Here is a 23,685-nt window from a genome sequence, read left to right on the forward strand (position 1 = left end):
TCGGTGTAGTTGGTAGCAACTACTGGGCAAAGCCAAGGAGAACAAACTGACTGAGAAGACAAACAAAAATAGTACATGGAGAACAAGACCACCTGTGTGGTAGGCATGCTCAGAGCCAGATGTGGTAGGCATGCTCAAAGCATGCTCAGAGGTGCTGCCTCCTGTTATACAGTTTTATCCCAGTGGGTAGGGCTCTGACATGGGTTCAATTCTCCCCTCTGCCAGATGTAGAGAATTGGGTCTTGTCCCAACCCTGAGGAATTCCCTTAATCACTGAACTGTGGAATATTCTGGATATTCTCTCTCAGTCTCTTTTGTTGGAACTGATCCACTGTGGATAAACAGCAACTGGGCCAAAAAGAGAATTAGAATGACTCTACAGCCTTGTGGTTAGGGCACTCCAATGGGTTACAGGAGAGACAGGTTCCGGCCTCTCCTCCAATGGATATTTAATTACTTACACACACTGGAACAGCTTCAATAGACTAGACTGTGCAAGACACACCCCGGAATACCCTATTGCCCACCGGTTAGGAGACAAGTTCAAATCCCCACTCCACAACAGGCAGAGGAAAGAATTGAAGACAGGTCTCACACAATCTGTGTGAGTGCCCTGACCACTGGTTTAAAGGTTATAAGTAGGCAACCCCCCTCCCCATTTTTCTTGAAAACAACTGACCTGGCTTAGGTGCCCAACTCCGGGAGAGGGCTCGTGGCTGTGAATCCAAGTGTGATTACGCATCTCCTTCCAGTCCAGATTTAGGCACCTGACTCCTTTTTAGGGGCAGGGCTTAGGGATCTCCTTGGCATTTCCTACTGGTTAACTTCAGCGGCTCACTGCCTAGCATGCTGGCTTTTGTAAATCCCATTTTTGGGTCTTAACTCTCTCCATATATTGTATAGGGAGCCTGGGCACTTAAATCAGAGTTAGGAATTCCTCAGTCAGGTGCTGATAATTGCAACTCATCATTTCCCCTCCTGAATCCTACCTCTGAACCCTAGCAATGCGTGAACATTAGGAACATAAAAACAGCCATACTGGGTCAGACCAAAGGTCCAGCAAGCCCAGTATCCTGTCTTCTGACAGTGGCCAATGGCAGGTGCTCCAAAGGGAATGAACAGACAGGTTATCATAAAGTGATCCATGCCCTGTCACCCAATCCCAGCTTCTGCAAACAGAGGCTATGGACACCATTCCTGCCCATCCTGGTAATAGCCATTGATGGACCTATCTTCCATGAATCTATCTAGCTCCCTTTTGAACCCTGTTATAGTATTGGCCTTCACAACACCCTCTGTCGAGGAGTTCCAGAGGTTGACAGTGCGTTGTGTGAAAAAATACTTTCTTGTGTTTGTTTTGAACCTGCTACCTATTAATTTCATTTGGTGGCCCCTTGTTCCTGTATTATGAGAAGGAGTAAATAACACATCCTTATTTACTTTCTCTATACCACTCATGATTTTATAGACCTCTATCATCTCCCTCCTTTGCTGCCTCTTTTCCAAGCTGAAAAGTCCCAGTTTTATTAAGCTCTCCTCATACGGAAGCCATTCTATACCCCTAATCATTTTTGTTGTCCAATGGCTGGGGTTTATCTGCTTGTTTGTGGGAGCTGGACCTTCTACACTTTCCTCCTGTTACACATACAGTCCTCTGTTTGGATATGCGTTAAGGTGACCACCTGCTAATGTTTTCACACCTTCATTACATTTTATAATTTAAATGTGCAGGCTTCATTAGTCCTTGCCATTGGAGGGAGGGGTTCTCCATACTGGCTGGGTGAGTATAGTACGCAGAAACCTCCCTCCAATAGTAAGGACTAATGAAGCCTGAACATTTAAATTGTAAAATGTAGCCACCAGGTGGCCATGCTAATATGTGTGTGTGCACACGTGCTAGATGCCCCCTCCCACCCAGAGCAGTGAAAGTTTGGACTTAAACCTCCATACTGTTCAATGGGGATGTTCACAGCTCTCAGGTATATTGTTGCAGTCTCTCTAGCCCATGAAAGCTTATGTCCAAATAAATTTGTTAGTCTCTAAGGTGACACAAGGACTCCTCGTTGTTTCTGCTGATACAGAGTAACACGGCTACCACTCTGAAACCTGTCTGCACACTGAGGCAGACATTATTGCATCAGTTATAGTCGGGTAACCCTTTCAAAACTTCTCCTCACAACAAGAAGGGTTAGATTTATTTTTTTGTGTAATGAAAGCTGAGATTCTGATGTAATCACATCGCTCTTGGGGCTGGGACTCAAGCCCTAGAAGCATGAGTATTGTTCAGATCCTCCACTCCGATAGAAATACAAAACCAATTAACTTGATACATATTCCCACGGAATCAAAGGTTTTCTGCCACAGAGTTAGTGTCAAGGGACCCTGCCTCTAGTTTGGATTTTGCTCCTTTAGGGCTTGAGTCAACATCCACTCAAGTCAATGAAAAGGCTGCCCCTTCCATTGGTTTCTCTGGGTATCAGATCAGGCTTTTTGTGGGTACAGTGGATGGTTAGCCATTTACTCACAAGTAAAACCTCTTCCAATGAGATTGTTTTACTTTTTTTACCACATCCTACACATTTTAAATTTTTCTGAAATCCCTACACACTTGGTGCAGTTCATAAATTAAAGATACACAACATAAAAGGCCTGAAATTGTTTGGTGAAAGAATCCCCCCAAAAACAGAAGTTTCTCTCTCTCCCCTCCATCGATTATAACTTTAATTTTCCCTACCCCATGTCTTTTCCCTCTAGCACTCAAGAGTGTCACTGTTGCCATTATGACTTCAGGTAACTTAGATTTTTGGTGTTTCCCCACTTCAAGGTTCAAATCCAGACTGATGTGTGAAGCAGAAAATGGAAAATCTGGAGGTATGGCATCATGCAGACAGCTAGCTTTAGAATACCCAGTGGGAGAGAAAGGGATCAAGTGTAGAACTCTTCTGTTTGATGTAGGTTTACATATACAAATAGAGAAGGCTGGTTGGATTGAAAGCAAAGTGAAGAGAAAGTTCACAATTTAAATCAAGACTGAATATCTTTCTAAAAGATACATTATAAATCAAGCAGAAGTTATGGCCCTGATGCGGAGTTTACTAATGTGAGGTTCTATGGCCTGTGATTTGCAGACAGTCAGACTAAATAACCATAATGGTACTTTCTGGCCTTAAATTATATGAATCTATGCAAAGCAATTCTCTTTTAACATAGGGCATCCTATCTTGGATATAGGCAGCACTACAGAGCATTCTGGTTAATAGATGCACACCATCATCACCACTTACAGCTAGGTCAGTCACAGGAGCTGCTGACAAAAGGCACAGCTGTCACTATGGAAAAAGTGAGCATTTACCCTTAATTACCACACAGTGGTAACAGAGCTACCACAGTTTTTCTCATTCTACATTCACCCACTCATAACTGACGTGTGAGGAAATATCAGATACTGCAAAAGAACAAATACCATGGAAAGGTTCAAATCCATTATCAAATCCATTAGGCTAGTATTGATGAGACAGGAGATTAAGCTATTATTTCTCCTCTTGTGCCACTCCTTGGGATGACTGAATCATACTTTCAAAAAATCTCATTGTACTGTGAAAGAAAATAACTTACCTGTAACCACAGCCGGTCACCTGAATTTGTTTTACCATTGGCAGTGCACTGAAAAGTGGCAAACTGTCCGGCATTGACTTCCACACTCTGAAGACGCAGGAAATGGGGGGTTTTGGCTAATGGACGAGAAAAAAGGATAGCGTTATTAACACACAGTGTGACTGGGATGGACTGATACTAGTTTATTAAATATATATGTTTTTTAAATGTTCCAGTAATACATTTACATTGGAGAAAAAAAGTGCTAACAAGTGTTTTAAATATTTGATTCTAATTGTAGAAGATACTACAGTCTGTTAAGTGAGATTCATTCCATTGTGCATGTATCTGGGATACAACAAAAGAAAAGGGTGCTATCTTATTGTTCCTGCTGTGCAAATTATCTTAGCTCAGCAGCCCTCTTGTATTAACACTTCTATATTAATAAAGATTATACTGAAATCTAATTGATGTTTTGAACAAAAACATATTAGCTATTTATACTAGCAACAAGACAAGAACAGTAAAAAGTTAAATTATGTTGTCAAGGAAACTACTTTTTCCTTTTAACTAGATACAATGTGTGTAGATAATGCATTTTAGCATGATTGTTTGGTATGCTACAGTTCTAGCATAACATTTCCACCAAGAAGAGCTATATTCTTTAAAGACAGCTCTTCTGAAGAATATCGGAGGAAAACAAAACACAGTAGCTGCTGCATGCCGATACTTATTTCCAGTTTAGGCTGGGAGAACACCCCCAATAACAGAAAAGCAACGTGTCTGTAAATCTCTTTCAATAAGACACCTATATAAAGGAGAATTATCTCAATTTCACCTAACTGGGTACACGTAGTATATTGTTTTTCATTTTTACTAGAAAAAGTCAATTGCACTGAAGAAAAAAAAATCAGAAATTAGAGAGAGTATTCTCTCTGAGAAAGACAATAGTTCCAAACAATCCAGCTCCCAAAGAAGTCAAGAGGAATCTTTCCATTGACTACAGTTATAGCCACCTCAGTACTAGAAATATTTCAACACACTGAAGAGACCTACCCGATGAACAACATAAACCATTAAGGTGATGACTTAAAAAAAAACATTAAAAGAACTTTGTAGGCATAACTTGGGGAATCATAAGCATAACAGAGGATATAAGAAAGATCTATATTAATTCAAGAGGAACAATTGTTTAAGTGTCAGCACAAGGGATTATCATAGAATCATAGAATCATAGAATTCAAGATCAGAAGGGACCATTATGATCATCTAGTCTGACCTCCTGCAAGATGCAGGCCAAATTTCCTGATATCCAGTCGTCGTCCGTCGTCATTCATTAGCACTGAGCTGAAATAAATCTTCCTTTCCTTCTCCTTCCATCCTATTATATTTATAAACTAATCATATCCTCCTCTTATCTATCTTTGGTTAAGGAAAACAAACCGAAGCTCTCTCAAGTCTTTCATCAAGGCCTTCCTTTCATTCTCCTTCCATTCCAGTCCTTCTTCTTTTGGCCTGTTCTAGTTTGAATTCATCCTTTTCAACCTTCTTAAACAAAACTGCACACACACACAAATGAGGTCTCAGTAACGCTGTATATATATAAGGACTAGCACCTCCTTATCTCTACTAGAAATACCTCCCTAATGCAACCCCAAGACCGCATAGCTTTTTTAACGCCACATCACATTGCCTACTCATAGTCAGCTTAGTTATTGTTAGACATCCCTAAATGCATAAAACACACTCACACCACACTTCACTCATTTCCTATTGTTACTACTACTCAGTTTACAAGGTCATCTAAATCTCTATCAGAAATATCCCTCTCGAATCTCGAAATCCCCCAACCCCCCAACATCCATGTCTTTATATCATCACTTTATACTCTTGGTTCCCTTGGTTCAATAAATCATAAATATAATAAAAAGAAAAAAAAAAAAACCCAAGGAAACGGACTGGGAAAAAACTCCCTACCCCCTCAGTTCCCCCCTTTTACCTACTATACTACTCTCCCTTTAACCCCAGCTCTATCATCCACCTCTGGATTTTCATTTGATCCCCATCTTTTCCAATTTAACCAGTAATTCTTCAATCCCATATATATTAGATCACCGATTTTCCCTTGTCTAAAAATTTCTAATGAAGATTATCGGCCCTCCTGATTTTTTAAGTTGTGTTTCAGTGTTTCTTCTCAGATACCCTAATGTCTACCCCCCCCCCCATCTTCATTCATATCCCTCCTATCACTATTCCCTAGGCCTTCATTAGCCTCATTAAAGACCGAGAGGCAAAATATTCTTCAGATGATATTGCCATTCCAAGATTATCTAAATCTCCTCCGTTTAAAGTTTAAAAGGTCCACTTTTCTCTTTCTCTTTTTTCTTCCTATTTATATGGCTATCTAAAAATTATACAATAACAGGGAGAAATTTTGGATGAATACTATGAAAAATGTCTCTGTGGAGAAAGCTATTAGACTTTGTAATAGGGATTTAATCCTGCTCCCTTCTAGTCAATGGGAAAATTCCCATTGACTTCAGTGGTGCAGGATTCAAGTACTTGTCTCACAAGCAAGTGGTGGAACCTCATCCCTTTAAAACCAGACTCAGTAAAGAACCAGATAGGCACCACACTAGCAATGAGGGGACTAACGGGGCAGCTAGGCTCCACACTGGCAACGAGAAAATTAAAGAGAGCCTTTAGACTCATTTGACCCTGGCCCATTAATTTGCAGCCAACGTCAAGCATGGAGAAGGGAGTTCAAAGGAAAAGACGTAGGCCTAGTCTACACTAAGATTTTTACATTGGTGTAGTTACGCATTGATCGGGGTGAGAAAAATCCATGCCCCTGAGAGACGTAGCTATCCCAACCTAACCCCGAGTGTAGACAGCGCTAGTTTGACCGAAGAATTCTTTCGTCAGCCTAGCTACTGCCTCTGCTACTGCTAATAAGCAGAAGGCAGGTTTGCGAGGAAGCAGCCAGGAAAGGAAGCGCTGGGACATGCCTTTCTTGGCTGCTGCAGCCCAGCAAACCTGCCTGAAGGCAGAGAAGCAGTGGGAAGGCTGGGCTGCAACCAGGATGTCAGGGCTTTCTACAGGGAGCAGGGTCCTGGGGGCCCCTTGGGGCTGTACCTCTCCCCACGCTCTCTGGGAACTGGGGCTCAGCACATCCCAGCCCTTCCTTCACTGGTTGCAGTTCCATGGCAGGGTGCAACCTGGAGAGTGCAAGGAGAGGCACTGTGCAGCTCTGACATCCATGCTGCAACCCTCCTCCCGCTACTGCCCTGCCCGCAGCCTCTTATCTCCTATGTAGTCCCTGTGTGCAGGCAGGCTTGCTGGGTGGCAGCCTCAGAAAGAAGTGCTGGGATGGGCTGAGCACCAACCACAGGCAGGTTTGTGGGGTTGCAGCCAGGGAAGTCTCAGTACTTCCTTCCCCACCTGCAGCCTTGTAAATCTGCATGCAGCTGGGGCCTGTCTCAAGAAAAGTTGTTAGTACGCAGCATGCCATTGCCAATATCTGAATCCCATTAACACTGGTCAAATATTCCCAGCAAAATGTTGCCACTAACCAGAAGTTGCTAGTATCAGGATTGCTATTAAGCAGAATTTGCTGTGTGTATTAAGTCTACAAAGTTACCTTTTCCAACCAAACTTGTGATCTCCTCAAAGAATGAAATCAGGTTTGTTTGACAAGAGTTATTTTCCATAAAACAACATTGACTGGCATTAAATTATTATCCTGTCCTTTAATTCTTTATTATTTGAATTTTATACCAGCCTTTCCATTAGTTTGACCAGGATTGATGTCAGGCTAAGTGGCCAGTAGTTTCTCTGGGACTGAATGCAAGTAGAGGGAGATTGATAGGTGGAGTCATGTGCGTCAGAAGCAGACAGGACCAGAAAAGCACTGATCAGTGTGGTTCTGGGAAGAAGCGGAGAGAGAGAGAGCTTCTTTTGGGTAGAGGGCTGGCCAGAGATGATCTTAGCCAGCTCGTTTAGGAGTCTTGGGTGCTAGTTACTGGGACCTGCTGATTTAAAATATTTATCCCTAGTAGATGTTGTTTAACATTCTTCTTGGTCACTAATTGACTGGAAAGTATTTGATTGTCCTCATGTGATACCAGTACATCATCCTGCTTCTTTCCAAATACAGAACAGATATATTTTTTAACACTTTTGCCTTTTTCTGCCCCATTAACAATTTTAACATCTCAATACAGTTATGGGCTTATCCTATTTCTATGACTTCATTTATTCCTAATATACTTAACCTCCTCCTTTTTCTCCATAGCCCTGTCAGAAAATGGTTTTTTTCCCCTCTGTTGTCTTTAGCCTTCCTTCTCAACTTTCTACCCACCATAACATCATATTTATATTGATTGCTATTTAATTCCCTCTTTTTTCTGGTTTGTGATATATTGCTTTAATTTCTAATTGCCGTCTTCCCTTCATCATTGACCCAGGATGGGGGTTTAGCTAAAGTTGTGCTCTTATTGATTGCAGAATCACAGCTTTTTGGCCATCTAATACAAATTCTTAAAGAACTCCAATTTTCATTCATATTTTTCTGTGTACATTTTTCCACTCAATCCATTTCACTCAGTTTTCCTCAGCTTTGGGAAATTACTCCCTTTGAAGCACCAAATATAAACATATTTACTGATTGGAACTGTCTTCTGTTTGCCCACATGAAATGCAATCAGGTCATAATCTACATGACTACCTATTAACTATATTTCCACCTCCAACTTCTATCATTCTCATTTTTTTGTTTCAAAATTTGAAGATAATACTCTGAGTTTATTTATTTTGGCAGCAATATTGTAAAACTTGGTACAGTGTATGAATTGCATTATCTGTTTTGCAAAAAAATTACACGCTAACAATTCAAACACAATATTTTAAATTTTCTATTATATGCTATAACTGTTTCGATGTTTAGAATGAATTCTTAATATCCTAAATTAATTACTTTACTAAAGAATTGTTTAATTAAAGTAATTAAGTTTCAACACAAGTTTCATTGGTTATGCTAGTACATTGTGCACTGTGGGGTGTATTCTGCTCTCTGCTTTATTAAGAAGTACATGCATGCTTTGAGGACTGATCACTATAAATGCACAGATCAAAACTCAAATATTTTGCAGGCAAAATTATTAACATGACAAAATACTACTTAGCCTATTTGAATTACAGATACAAATTCAAAATGCAGTTTAAACACAAACACTGTACAAGCAGCATGAGAACCTTCTACGTTTATTAGAACTAAGTGAATCAGAAATAATAGAGCTGCTGATTCTGCATAGCCATCTCCACATTTCAAGATGTTTCTATGTCTTCCTGACACTAAACACTAAAACCATTTTTATGAGGCACTCCAATATTCAACAATAAACTACCATTTATTTTAAATGGCACAATGCCCGTTTACAAACCATTAGGCATACCTGCAAGGATAGTATTTGCCAATTACATGCAGTCCCCCGCCCCATCAACCTTATGCACAATAATAGGTTACAATCTTCAGTTCAGATGATTAAAGATTAATAAATCTTTATTAGTTGAATTTAATAAGCTTTAACAATTCTAAATAATTTTATTTTACTTGGGCAGTTTGTTGAAAGCCATGACAAATTACTACATATAAAGCATTTTATTTGTAGTATTCTTACAGTGCCACTTTTCTTTAAACACTTACTTATATGTATGGACTATAAACCTTTAAGCTAGGGAAGAATATTACAGGAAACACATTTTAAACAAATAAAAATGTGCAGAACTTTAAGCCATGGGCCCAAATAATAGTGCTGTGGAAAGTATATTATGCAATGTTGCATAACAAAGCAACAGACACATAGCCAGTTAAGTGTTCTGGTTGAAAAGGTCTGAAGGAAATCACACGTGTTTAGTTCATCGCTACTTTACTGCAGCCGCAATCTGTGATATTTGATAAGTGGGGTTGGCATGGGTCAGTGTTGTTATTTGTACTGGAGTAGCACACAGAGGCCCCGATCAGGGATTGAGAGCCCCATCATGTTAGGCACTGTACAAAACTTGAATAAACAATCATCTCTACAGCTATGATGTAAAGCACCTTAATGCTTACAATGGTTGCTCGATAGTCAACAAATTTTTATAAACACTGGAATTGTTATTGACATTTCCTGTTTCCTTTGCCTTAGACATATATTGGAATAATGTCTCAAATACATTTTAGGAAGACTGTTACAAAATAACATATATGCACTTACTGCACGGATGTCCTAAAACCTTCACCTCATCAATAGCCAGGTATCCTTGATGACCTGAAGTGACTACTTCAAAAATAACCTGAGAAGTGAAGAGAGAACTCTGTAATTACACAGTGGAAATAAAGTCTCTTATATCCATTACATTACTATAGAAAAATAAGACAACTAAGTATTTATTTAAATAGTATGTTGAGAACTCATAACAAAAAGTCAAGAATGCATCTTTCAAATGATTTAGGACCAGAACATAAACCACATTTTCACAATGTTACTCCCCACTGGGTTAAACACCACATTAAAGAGACTCCAAAAGCTACTGGATCTACAAGGCAGTCAGATTAACTTTTCATTTTCTGCCTTTTATAGTGCAAACTTGTTTATATTTAATACATGACAATTATACGGTATAGCCACATTTCTGTAGTGAACTGTATCAGACATATGCATGGCTATTTTCATGAGTGCATTAGACATGCTCTTAATCCTGCACCTACTGTACTAAGTTAAGTAAAGCAGATCCATTGGCTACAGTTTGTTTGATGGCTATAAATAGGTCACAAGATAAATGGACTGCTCTTGTCAGCTGAATTAAGAGCATTCAAAAGTAAACGTCTCCAAACTTTGGCAGCCCTTCTTTGAACAACTCAAGTCTGTTTATGCAGAACTGGAAAAAAATATGCCAGTGGCATTAATGGGTACTTTTTCAAAGTAATACACAGGAGATGCATGCTCAAATCCTGCTATTTTTTTTAATCCCGCTTTTCTTTGGAAATTTATCCCTAATTGTTTTTCTCTACTGTGCTCAAAACGCATACAAAAAAAGTTTGGAAGAAATTTCACAGGTACGCTCTATATTTGACCTTGGAGAAGTTGCATAAAGACACAAGTGTACCATGATCCTTTGCTGCAATGGTTTAAATGACAAGAGTCCAATACAGAATGTAATATGTCACAATGACAATATGGAGCTAGCATAATATTAAAATAAGGTAATGGGTTTTCTGCTGTTGAATAAACACTATAAAATCAAGGATCGTGAATTTAAAATAAAATCTTGAGGTGACAGTATTGTTCATCATTCCTTGTCCTTACAACAGATACATGAATTGGTTTGTCCCATCTTAAAAAAACCGGCTTTAGTCACAACTCCCAGTAAAAGTTTCACTCCACCTTCTTTCTGCCTTTCATCTCTATACTAACTGAACGAATAGCAGCCTTAAACTCCTCTCATATAATTTCGTTTGGAACCCCCAGTCCACAAATGTGGCTTCTATTCCCTACACTCCACTAAACTCCTCTCACCAAGGTCCCTAATGAACTCTTCCTGGACAAATATAAGGGTTTTTATTCCATCCTCTTCCTTCGTGACCCGCTAGCTTCCTTTGACACTGTTGACCATATTCCTCTTCTTGAAATCCTGTCAACCCTGGGCGTTCTTGGCTCTGCCCTCTCCTACCTCTGTAACTGCTCCTTTGGTGTGTTGTTCACTTGGAGCTTCTGCTACTTCTCCCCCTTTTGATGGGGGTCTCATTGGGCAGAGGTCCATCATCTTTATAACAAATCTATCTCTGGACACTGAACCAGTCTCCTTCTGTCCAAACTAAAATCTCAGCATGTCTTCCTGAATTCTCCTTGTGGGTCCAACCAACAACAAAAACTTACCATGGCCAAAAGAGAAAGACTGGCAGTTTAAAACTCCATAAAACAATTTTTGCTAAAAAAAATAAATGTAAGAGTATTCTTCAGTTACAGCTAGTGACCCTTAATATCTAATTCTAAACTAAGGCCAAATTCTGACCTCACTTATACCTCAATTCCATTTGCTAAAGTGAGTTGTACAGGTTTCTATAGGCTCCTACTGTTTACTACAGTATCCAGTGCAAGCCCATTTAAAGTTTCACGGAAACAGTGTCCTACAAACACAAAATTGGTTCTACCACCAACAAAACTATCATTCAATAAATCTTTTGAAGAAAACAATGCAAAAGAGTAGTAGTATCCAACTCTTTTATAGCACATGGAAAAGAGGATACTAAGGGGGGATATGATAGAGGTATATAAAATCATGAGTGGTGTAGAGCAAGTGAATAAGGAAAAATTATTTACTTGTTCCCATAATATAAGAACTAGGGCCCACCAAATGAAATTAATGGGCAGCAGGTTTAAAACAAATAAAAGGGAGTTCTTCACACAGCACATAGTCAACCTGTGGAACTCCTAGCCTAGGGTTTAAAAGAGAACTAGATAAATTTATGGAGGTTAAGTCCATTAACGGCTATTAGCCAGGATGGGTAAGGAATGGTGTCCCTAGCCTCTGTTTGTCAGAGGATGGAGATGGATGGCTTGAGAGAGATCACTTCATCGTTACCTGTTAGGTTCTCTCCCTCTGGAACACCTGGCATTGGTCACTGTCGGTAGACAGATACTGGGCTGGATGGACCTTTGGTCTGACCCAGTATGGCCATTCTTATGTTCTTATTCTTATGTTCACTTTGCATACAAAGATGTCAAAGTGCTTTAAGCAAAGGAGGTAATTATCATCCTCATTTTACAGATGCGGCAATGAAGGCATAGAGAGGGGAACTGACTCCTCCAAGGTCATCCAGCAGCAGAGTCGGGCATAGAACCCAGTTCAGAGCTCTATCCTCTGGTCCAACTGCCTGGGTTAAAAAAAGGCATGACGTATCTGTGTTTCAACAGAGCAAGGGAACTTACTCCAAATCTTGCCCTTTAACATACGCAGATTTCTAGGTGAGCTCTGGGAAAGTATTGGAGGAAATTGCAGATACACACATCTTAAATAAATGACCAATAGGGCTTTTGTTGGAAAATATTCCAACAAGACTATTGATGCAAAGCTGGTTTTTCAACCAAATATATATATTTTTAAAGTGTCTGATTTTCATTAAAAAGTAATTTTTTTCCTAGAAAAACTAACCACTCCAAACCCCAAATATCTGTAATTGGAAAAGCTGCTGTGCTGCCTCATGAGAGTTGTAGTTTGCAAGTCTCATGCCCCAAGTACTCCACTATGGGCTGGGTTCCCTAGACAGATTACATCTCCCAGGAGGTATCCTGGCCATGGACTCCTATGATACACCATGGTTGCAGGAAAAAAAAATCCCAATGTGTAGAAAGAATAGTAAATATGGCAGGCAACCAGCTTGGCTTAACAGTGAAATCCTTGCTGATCTTAAACGCAAAAAAGAAGCTTACAAGAAGTGGAAGATTGGACAAATGACCAGGGAGGAGTATAAAAATATTGCTCAGGTATGCAGGAGCGAAATCAGGAAGGCCAAATCACACTTGGAGTTGCAGCTAGCAAGAGATGTTAAGAGTAACAAGAAGGGTTTCTTCAGGTATTAGCAACAAGAAGAAAGTCAAGGAAAGTGTGGGCCTCTTACTGAATGAGGAAGGCAACCTAGTGACAGAGGAGGTGGAAAAAGCTAATGTACTCAATGATTTTTTTGCCTCTGTCTTCACAAATTAGGTCAGCTCCCAGACTGCTGCACTGGGCAGCACAATATGGGGAGAAGGTGACCAGCCCTCTGAGGAGAAAGAAGTGGTTCAGGACTATTTAGAAAAACTGGACGAGCACAAGTCCATGGGGCCGGATGCACTGCATCCGAGGGTGCTAAAGGAGTTGGCAGATGTGATTGCAGAGCCATTGGTCATTATCTTTGAAAACTCATGGTGATCGGGGGAGGTCCCGGATGACTGGGAAAAGGCTAAAATAGTGCCCATCTTTAAAAAAGGGAAGGAGGAGGATCTGGGGAACTACAGGCCAGTGAGCCTCACCACAGTACCTGGAAAAATCATGGAGCAGGTCCTCAAGGAATCAATTCTGAAGCACTTAGAGGAGAGGAAAGTGATCAGGAACAGTCAGCATGGATTCACCAAGGGCAAGTCATGCCTGACTAACCTAATTGCCTTCTATGAGGAGATAACTGGCTCTGTGGATGAGGGGAAAGCAGTGGATGTGTTATTCCTTGACTTTAGCAAAACTTTTGATACGGTCTCCCACAGTATTCTTGCCAGAAAGCTAAAGAAATATGGGCTGGATGAAAGGTGGATAGAAAGCTGGCTAGATTGTCGGGCTCAACAGGTAGTGATCAACGGATCTATGTCTAGTTGGCAGCTGGTTTCAAGCGGAGTGCCCCAAGGGTCAGTCCTTGGGCCGGTTTTGTTCAATATCTTCATTAATGATCTGGAGGATGGTGTCGACTGCACTGTCAGCAAGTTTGCAGATGACACTAAACTGGGGGGAGTGGTAGATACGCTGGAGGGTAGGGATAGGATACAGAGGGACCTAGACAAATTAGAGGATTGGGCCAAAAGAAACCTGATGAGGTTCAACAAGGACAAGTGCAGAGTCCTGCACTTAGGATGGAAAAATCTCATTCACTGTTACAGACTAGGGACTGAATGGCTAGGAAGCAGTTCTGCAGAAAAGGACATAGGGGTTACAGTGGATGAGAAGCTGGATATGAGTCAACAGTGTGCCCTTGTTTCCAAGAAGGCATTTTGGGCTGTATAAGTAGGGGCACTGCCAGCAGATCGAGGGACATGATCATTCCCCTCTATTTGACATTGGTGAGGCCTCATCTGGAGTACTGTGTCCAGTTTTGGGCCCCACACTAAAAGAAGGATGTGGAAAAATTGGAAAGAGTCCAGCGGAGGGCAACAAAAATGATTAGGGGGCTGGAGCACATGACTTATAAGGAGAGGCTGAGGGAACTGGGATTGTTTAGTCTGCAGAGGAGAAGAATGAGGAGGGATTTGATAGCTGCTTTCAACTACCTGAAAGGGGGTTCCAAAGAGGATGGAGCTAGACTGTTCTTAGTGGTACCTGATGACAGAACAAGGAGTAATGGTCTCAAGTTGCAGTGGGGGAGGTTTAGGTTGGATATTAGGAAAAACTTTTTCACTCAGAGAGTGGTGAAGCACTGGAATGGGTTATCTAGGCAGGTGGTGGAATCTCCTTCCTTAGAGGTTTTTAAGGGCAGGTTTGACAAAGCCCAGGCTGGGATTATTTAGTTGGGAATTGGTCCCACTTTGAGCAGGGGGTTGGACTAGATGACCTCCTGAGGTCCCTTCCAACCGTAATATTCTATGGTATCTCAGTGATCAGAGAGACTATGGTGCATCATGGGAAATGTAGTATGACCAGGTAGCCCGGCCAATAAAGAATGGGAGCAAGAGGCACCCAAAATACAACTCCCACTGAGGCACCACAGCGGCATTGCTGAATAATTTTTTTTCAGTTTTCAAATAATTTTTTTTCCACTGAACCTGGAATTGTTTTCATTTGTGATGACATTTCCAAGGAAGAGGAAGAAAAAGAGGGGAACATTTTCCAAACACTACAATGGTCAGTAGTCTTCAGTCCAGAACCTGTATGAAAGGCTGGAGCAAAGTTATTGATTGCTCTAATATGCATACAAACAAACAAAGCTGTGAGCTTCTAAATACAAAATAATCTCTCAAGCAATTTCATAGATAGAAATTACAAGATTAGGATAGTTTAAACAAGACATTTGTAACAGACCAGAGATGCATCGAGTGATCTAAAATATTCTACCATACTCCCAGATAACATACCATAAAGGTCCCATTGTATATAATGAAAAAAGCAGTGTTGGACTCTCTGTTGAACTACAAAAAGAACAGGAGTACTTGTGGCACCTTAGAGACTAACAAATTTATTTGAGCATAAGCTTTTGTGGGCTAAAACCCACTTCATCGGATGCATAGAATGGAACACACAGAAAGAAGATATTTATACATACAGAGAACATGAAAAGGTGGACGTACGCATACCAACTGTAAGAGGCCAATCAATTGAGATGAGCTATCAGCAGCAGGAGAGAAAAAAAACCTTTGAAGTGATAATCGAGATGACCCATAGAAGGTGTGAGGATATTTTAACATGGGGAAATAGATTTAATTAGTGTAATGACCCAACCATTCCCAGTCTCCGTTCAAACCTAAGTTAATTGTATCTAATTTGCATATTAAATTAAGTTCAGCAGTCTCTCTTTGGAGTCTGTTTTTGAAGTTTTTTTGTTGCAAAATTGCCACCTTCAAGTCTGTCACTGAGTGGTTAGAGATTTTGAAGTGTTCTCCCACTGGTTTTTGAATGTTATGATTCCTGAAGTCAGATTTGTGTCCATTTATTCTTTTGCGTAAAGACTGTCTGGTTTGGCCAATGTATATAGCAGAGGGGCATTGCTGGCACATGATGGCATATATCATGTTGGTAGATGTGCAGGTGAACGAGCCCCTGACGGCGTGGCTGATGTGATTAGGTCCTATGATGGTGTCACTTGAATAGATATGTGGACAGAATTGGCATCGGACTTTGTTGCAAGGATAGGTTCCTGGGTTAGTATGGTGTGCAGTTGCTGGTGACTATTTGCTTCAGGTTGGGAGGCTGTCTGTAATCGAGGACTGGCCTGTCTCCCAAGATCTGTGAGAGTGAGGGATCATCTTTCAGGATAGGTTGTAGATTTTTGATGATACGCTGGAGAGGTTTTAGTTAGGGGCTGAAGGTGACGGCTGGTGGCGTTCTGTTATTTTCTTTCTTGCGCCTGTCACTACAGTTACTGTCACACAGGCGTTAGGTTTCAATGAATAGTAGCACTAGTTGAAATATATTGGGCCAGATCACACTCCCACTGAAGTCAATGGCCAGACTGCTGCCATCTTAAATAGGAACAGGACTGAGTCCTTTTTGACACATAATATGCATGTCAGTGAAGTGAAAGAGATACCACAACCAGCAGTGACATACCTCAGCCGAAAAGGCATCACTGACATGCCTTTCATTTTACTCAAAGACATGACACGTGCTACAAAAAGCTGCAAATCCCTCTCACAGTATAATTTTCATCTGTTCACAGTGTTCTAAAATAATATTAGCATGTGCATCAGTAAGTAGTATATCCTTATACTCTGATTAATGAATGAAGATCATGGACCAAAATTCTCTGGTGTAAATGAGAACGGCTCAATTTTTGCCCATTTACACCAGCAGGATATTTGACCCTACATAGATCACACATTTTTTAAATTACTAGTATACATATACTAATACATAAGTTATAAACTCATTAATGAGTTTATAAATCCGAAGTCACACTGAGTTTTAAACAATGAGTACTCCACAAGTAAACATGCTGGTTGTCCATGTATACTAGAGGTAAAGACCAGATTTTTAAAAACATCACAAGCATAGGCTCAGCGTGATCACACTCGCAAACAGATTACTGTAGATCAAAGAACTGGTAAGGGATATAAGTAGCTGTCAGTGTGTGAAAACACCGTCTTTGGGCAGACAACCACAGTAGCTGCATGAACAAAAGTACATGCAGAAATGCACATGTATGCTTGCAGGTTTGTCCTAAATGTCTATTGTCATGAAAACATGACTCCAAATGTAAATAGGTGAGTTAGCTAACAGATGTATAAACATTTGCCTCCCTATATAATACCCATCATATGAACTGAGGAACTATTTACTTCAGATAGCAGAGTGTAAAGACAGTTATATGATTAAACCATAATATCACTTGGAGTCAAACAGCAGCCCTTTAGAGGTTTCCGGTTTCACATGCAGAGGGTTATGCCAATCAAAAGTACATAAGTGTTCTGTGGGGTCATCTTGTGAAGGAGCTACTGAAAGGCCATAGCTTACTCCACAGGAGTTATGCATGTGCATTTGATGGTGAATGCCTTCATTACATGACAAGGTTTAAACACAATAGGTCAGATTCTGATCTCAGTTACACTGGTGGAAATTTACAATGACTTCTGTAAACAGGATGGTAATTGTAGGGGAATTTTAATTTAAAATTTTAATTTAACATCCCAGGACAGGTATTGCTTTCTTTGTATGCAGCACATCCCACCCCTCCCCTATGCTTTCTACTACACGTGCCCTCCCCTACTAGCTCCCTTCTTTGGCTGTATTTTTACACCATTACTAAATTTTTTCTGAATTTTTATCAACCTCATTTAAAAAAAAACAAAACCCAAGGAGCAGACTATAACTCCTTCATCCTGTATTTCTTGTGAAAACCATGTACAGTTTTTTCATCATTTTCCACTTGATGAGTTGCCTGGTCTGAAGAATGTAAACATTTTCACTCTAGACTCTCAACTTTCCATTTCATCACAGCTGACAACATCTGAAGACAATACATAGGAACATTAGTCAAAATAAAACAACATTCTAGCACAGCAATCTGCACTAAACATGATAGTCTTTTGTTTCTTTGGAAATTATTTTGCTGCCTTATCAGTTAGGAAACAACTGGTTAAAACACTGATTTCATTTGCTTATGAAACACTATGCTGAATGTCTGGCTGAGAGATGTTTTACATCAGGCTATTCCTCAGATGCCTGCCAAACAGGAAATAGTGAAGCGGTTTAACATCACACCGTCCCTGATCCTGCCTGCTTCAGTGAAGAGCAAAATTAACTTTTCATTTCTGCCACTTCCCCTTCTATATGTGAACAAAGAAAGGGAGTTTGCTTATCATAATGCTTACTAGTGAAAATGTGCTGTTGGAGATAACTTGCCAGTTCCAAAGAACAAAAGAAATAAGTAATTTTTACCTCTAATGAATGACCTCACTTAGTAAATTCTTGCCTTTGTTGTTGCAAAGAAATTACAAAACTTTTAGTCAAACGGTGGACTGTACCTCACTATAAACACACTGTAATTTAAAAATATCTATTTGAAAAAGAGAAGGAAATAAAGTATATTAAGAAGTCTACTTAATGTAAGGATATAGAAGAAGAAGAAAAATCAATAATCCTGCAGGGATTCCTATTAGTTTTACATCCCAGGGCAGGTATTGGTTTCTTTATTTACAGCACATCCTCACTTCTCCCCTATGTATGTACTATACTCTTCTCCCCATAGCTCTCTTCTTTGACTGTATTTTACACTATCACTCTCCCCTACAAATATCATCCTGCTTCCAAATTTGCACATAAAGTGGCATTTAAGTGCCTACAGCCAACCTGAGCAATCCAAAGGAGGATGTCTTTCCATGCCAAACATTGAAAATCGGGCTTATAATATTTAAAGCTAGTGAAATTAATTGTATTTATGCAGGTTATTTTGTCCTATTTCTCTGACAACTGCCTAGCAACTCTGATTTTAAGGGTAGGAGGTCAGAATTGATGGCAGACTCTTACTGATATGACTTGGGTCAAATGTCTGCTTACTGTTGGACACATAACTAAGTTTAAAACAAAGCAATTTTAAAAACTTGGATGACCCAGCCAGAGATGCATCTTTTTCAGAATTTCTAGTAATAAAGTATATAATTTAACAAGAGGTTTTTTTGGTTTTTTTAAGCCCTTGGGACTTAGGGCAATGCTTAAAAATTTTGTCAGTTATAACATTTCTTTCTTGTTTTAAATGTATTAAGCCCAACGGATGCCACATATAAGCATGTGAATATGAGTTTGACATTTACTGTACAAGAAACTTCACTCTTTGTCCTTCCTGATAAACTTTAAAGTACAGGGTCTAAACCAAATTCCCAAGCACCAAGTACAGTACATTCAGGTAATGATGTGAAGAACAATTTCAGCCAGTTTTGAAAAGACAGGATGGATCTAGTAGTTCATATTCCCTAAACTCCTCATTTATAAGGAAAGGTATTAGACAGTAAAGGGTAAAACCCAGCTTAGTGTAAAGTTATACCTTCAAACTCGTGTCTGTGGTTACTAGAAAGAAATCTAGAATTCCCCCAGAGTTCTTATTCCCTCTCAGCCCTTCAGATTACTTAAGAGATGATGTTAAATAAAATGCAATAGCCTAAAGACAAGCATACTCTACTAAAAATACTTTATATCTTTCTTCAAATTTCATTTCTTATTTTAAAATTATGTTTGTTGGTATTTTTTAATCAAGTATTACAGTCCTTTTCTGCATTTCTAGAGTGAATGAATTAGAAAGCAAATCATTCAAAAAGAGGGGAGTGAGTGTAACTAAGGACTTGTCTACCCTTCATAATTTTGTCGACAAAATAGTAGCGGTGCATACACGACAATGCTCCTTTCACTGACAAAACTCTCCCACTTTGCCGACAAAATAAAACCACCTCAACAAGAGGCGTAGAGCTTTTTGTGGCAAATTTAGAACAACAAAATGACAGTGTAGACACGGCGCTTGGTTATGTCACTATAAATGACCTCCAGGAGGTATCCCACAATGCCCATTCTGACCACTCTGGTCAGCAGTTCGAACTCCGCTGCCTTGCACACAAGCATCTGCCCCTCCTCCTTTAAGGACCTGGGAATTTCTGAAATTCCACTTCCTGTTTCCTTAGCGTGGAGAGTTCACATCATATCTTCCTAGCTGATCATGGCGGTTCCATGAAACAAACGCTCTCCTGCTAGGAGCACATCTGAGCTGTTGGATCTTCTGGCACTGTGGGGAGAAGAGGCTGTGCAGTCCTAGCTCCGCTCCAGTCATAGGAACTTCGATACCTATGGTTAGATTTCTCATGGCATGTTGGATAAGGGCTCTGAATGAGACACACATGAATGCTGTGTGAAGATGAAGCTCAGGTAAGCGTACCAGAAGGCAAGGAAGACAAACCGTCACTCTGGTGCTGAGCCAAAGACCTGCCGCTTCTATAAGGAGGGGGACACCATCCTTGACAGTGACCCCACCTCCACCACCAAGAGTCCTGTGGATACTTCGGCGGGGCTAGAGACAGCGGAGAGCGGACTCAACCCTGAGGATGAAGTCATGGACGAGGAGGTTGAATTGGATGACAATGAGGCGCACATGGCAGGGTCATCCTGTAGCATGGAAAGCTGGGACCTCTTTTCCACTTCGGAGAGGGTTTAGCCAGTCTCAGGAGGCCATCTCTGGCATGCATGATGCAGGAAAGGAGAGCTCTGGTAAGTAATCTTTTTGAGTTGATGCTGCTCGGTTATATGAGGTAAAGCTGTCCTTTTCTTTGTATATTATAGAAGTGGGTAACGGGATAGAAATGTACAAGACTAGTTGTGTTTGTATGTGCTCGCATGTGCTTCACATTCCCCTGTACAGCTAAGCAGCACACCGAGATTTCACAGGAATCCTCCCGAGAGATCTCTAAGAAACTTTCCTGGAGGTACTTGTCAATCCTCTGCTGAAGGTTCCTTGGCAGAGCTGCTTTGTTCTTTCCCCCATTGTAGGAAACTTTGCCATGCCAATTGGCAGTCACTTGTGCAGGGACCAAAATGGCACACAGGCAAGCAGCATAAGGAGATGCATCCTTGCTTATCCTCAGAAGTGAGATATCGGCTTCAATGACTCCTTCCCCCTCTCTACATCACCCCTGTGGAAATGGTGGCAGAATTTACAATATTGTCCCTAGTCACCTGCAGTGATCCTCTTTTTAAAAAAAACCTAGACCGTTGCCCCATATTGAGCCCCCCCCCAGGCTAAACTCACCATGTTTAGGGCATTTGCCAAGCTCTGTGCTTGCCAAGGGACAGTGAGAAACTGATTCGTATTTAAAAAGAGGTGCACTAACAATCGTGCTTTTGTTTATTGTTTCTTGTGTTTCTGCAGATGTGTCCTTTAGGGGAACCTCCTACACACCAGCGAGTACCTACACCAGATAAGGAAAAAACGATGAAGGAACAAGGAGGACATGTTTAAAGAGGTGCTTCTATCCTCAGAGGTAGAAAAACAAGAATGCACGATGTAGAGAGAGACTTTAAAAGAAAATTATAAAACAGACAGACAGGACAGGAGATCCAGGAGAAAATTGTAATGGGCCAGGAGCAGATTATAAAAGCGATGGAGGAGATGCTGAAGTCCCTAATCATGCTGCAGGCAGAATGCATGCTCAGTCCCACCTGCAGCCAATACAGAACTGCCTTCCATGCCCTCCCCAAACTCCTCCCACACGTTCCTTGCAGCTTCCCAGCCCATCTTGGTACCGTGTTCACTCCACTCCTTTGGACAGCTTCCAAAATGATAGCTGGACTTACATATAACTAGAAGAGCCTACATTACCCTTCCTTGTTATCTCCATTCCCACCAAGCCTTTTGTATGTGCTGTTAATTGATATTTAATAAAAACACTCTCTGAAAGATAACCAATCTTTATTTGTCTCTCACACATGGTGATTGCTGCTGAAATTAATACACAGTTGCAATTTGATCATTTGCTGACTACATATCATGGTCAGGAATCATCCCAATTTTCATGGAAGGCAACAAGTTAACAAAACATGGCAGACTGCTGTAAAGAAAGACACATTACTCGTGTTCATTGTCATAATGGTGCCTCAAAGCCTCCCTGATTCGAATAGTCCCCCATTGTGCCTTGCCAATAGCCCTGGTATCTAGCTGCTCAAAATCAGCCATCAGGCGATCCGTCACTGTGCTCCACTCTAGGGGAAACTTTTCACCCTTAGCCTCACAAATATTATGGAGTGCACAGCCGGCTACTATGACCATGGGAATATTTCCCTCTTTTAGGTCTAACCTGCCATAAAGGCAGTGCCAACATGTTTTTAATCTGCCTAAAGCACATTATACAGGCCTTCTCCACCTGCTCAGCGTATTGTTGAAGTGTTCCTTGCAGCTGTCCAGGTTTCCCCTGTAAAGTTTTATGAGCCATGGAAGTAAGGGGTTCGCTGAGTCTCCCAGGATCACTATGGGCATTCCAACATCCCCTATTGGAATCTTCTGGTCTGGAAAGAAAGTCCCTGCTTGCAGCTTTCTGTACAGGCCAGTGTTCCTAAAGTTGCATGTGTCATGCACCTTCTCAGACCACCCCACATTAATGTCAGTGAAATGCCCACAGTGATCCACAAATGCATCCAATATCATGGAGAAGTACCCCTTTTATTGATGTACTCAGTCGCCAGATGGTCCGGGGCCAAAATTGAGATATGCATGTAATTGATCGTCCTGCCACACTTGCACACATTGCATAAACCCATCCACTATTTCACACACATTGCCAAGAGTCATAGTCCTTTGTAGCAGGATGTGATTGACGGTTCTGCACACTTGCGTTAACACAGCCCCAGTGATGGGCTTTCCAACTCCAAACTAATTGCCACTGATTGGTAGCAATTTGGAGTCGCCAGCTTCCACGCAGCGATCGCTACATACTTCTCCACCAAGAGGGCAGCCCTCATTTTGGTGTCTTTGCGCCACAGTGCTGGGGCAAGCAGCGCGCACAGTTCCAGGAAGGTGGTTTTCTGTATCCAAAAGTTCTGCAGCCCAGACCTGCATAACGATGTGATCCTACCACTCAGTGCTTATTTCCCCAAGCCCAGAAATGATGGTCCACAGTGTGCAACTACTCTAGGAATGCCAAAAGTAATCTGCTGTTGTTTCTTTCCATGGCACGCAGAAGGTCAGGTACCTCTGATTCCTGTTCAGATTTGGAGCTCATGATACACTATATGACCAGCTGAAATGTGTTCATAACGGTGACCACAACAGTAGAGAGCTGTGCAGGATCCACCCTTTCAAACGGAGATGGTAGGTGCACAGTAAACAGAGACCACTGAAAAATGCCACAACATGCAGTCCATGGAATGATGGGACCGAAAAAACTGCATCATTGGACATTGAGCCCACACCCATGATGCACTATTATCCACTCTCCCTTCCCACAATTCCTAGCTGCAGAAGGTGGCTAGTAGCACAGTAGGCTAGCTACCCACAGTGCACTGTTCCCACTGTTGATGCTGAAGCAATACCTGTGGATGCGCTTCACCAATAGAAGGAACGTTGTGTGAACATGCACAAACAATGTAATTATACAAGTTTTTGATTGTCGGAGTAACTTG

At 40.9% G+C, this 23,685-nt stretch overlaps 1 protein-coding gene and 1 long non-coding RNA gene across 20 annotated transcripts in view; one reads left to right on the forward strand and one right to left on the reverse strand.

Moving 5' to 3' along the window:
* Positions 1-21,967, forward strand: part of LOC120397608 — a 51,015-nt gene extending 29,048 nt beyond the window's left edge. The window contains exon 2 of the long non-coding RNA XR_005593890.1: positions 21,440-21,967. This is a non-coding gene — a long non-coding RNA (uncharacterized LOC120397608). The remainder of the gene's footprint in view (positions 1-21,439) is intronic.
* PTPRM (protein tyrosine phosphatase receptor type M) overlaps positions 1-23,685 on the reverse strand; it is a 717,223-nt gene that overhangs the window by 416,027 nt on the left and 277,511 nt on the right. For all 19 annotated transcript variants that reach the window (XM_039523703.1, XM_039523700.1, XM_039523699.1 and 16 more), the window contains 2 exons: positions 9,852-9,930; positions 3,616-3,731 (listed from right to left, as the gene is read on the reverse strand). In XM_039523703.1, the coding sequence (XP_039379637.1) occupies positions 3,616-3,731; positions 9,852-9,930 (195 nt within the window). The remainder of the gene's footprint in view (positions 1-3,615; positions 3,732-9,851; positions 9,931-23,685) is intronic.

The sequence above is a fragment of the Mauremys reevesii genome, linkage group 2 (assembly GCF_016161935.1).
Source record: "Mauremys reevesii isolate NIE-2019 linkage group 2, ASM1616193v1, whole genome shotgun sequence".
Classification (NCBI taxonomy): Eukaryota; Metazoa; Chordata; order Testudines; family Geoemydidae; genus Mauremys; species Mauremys reevesii.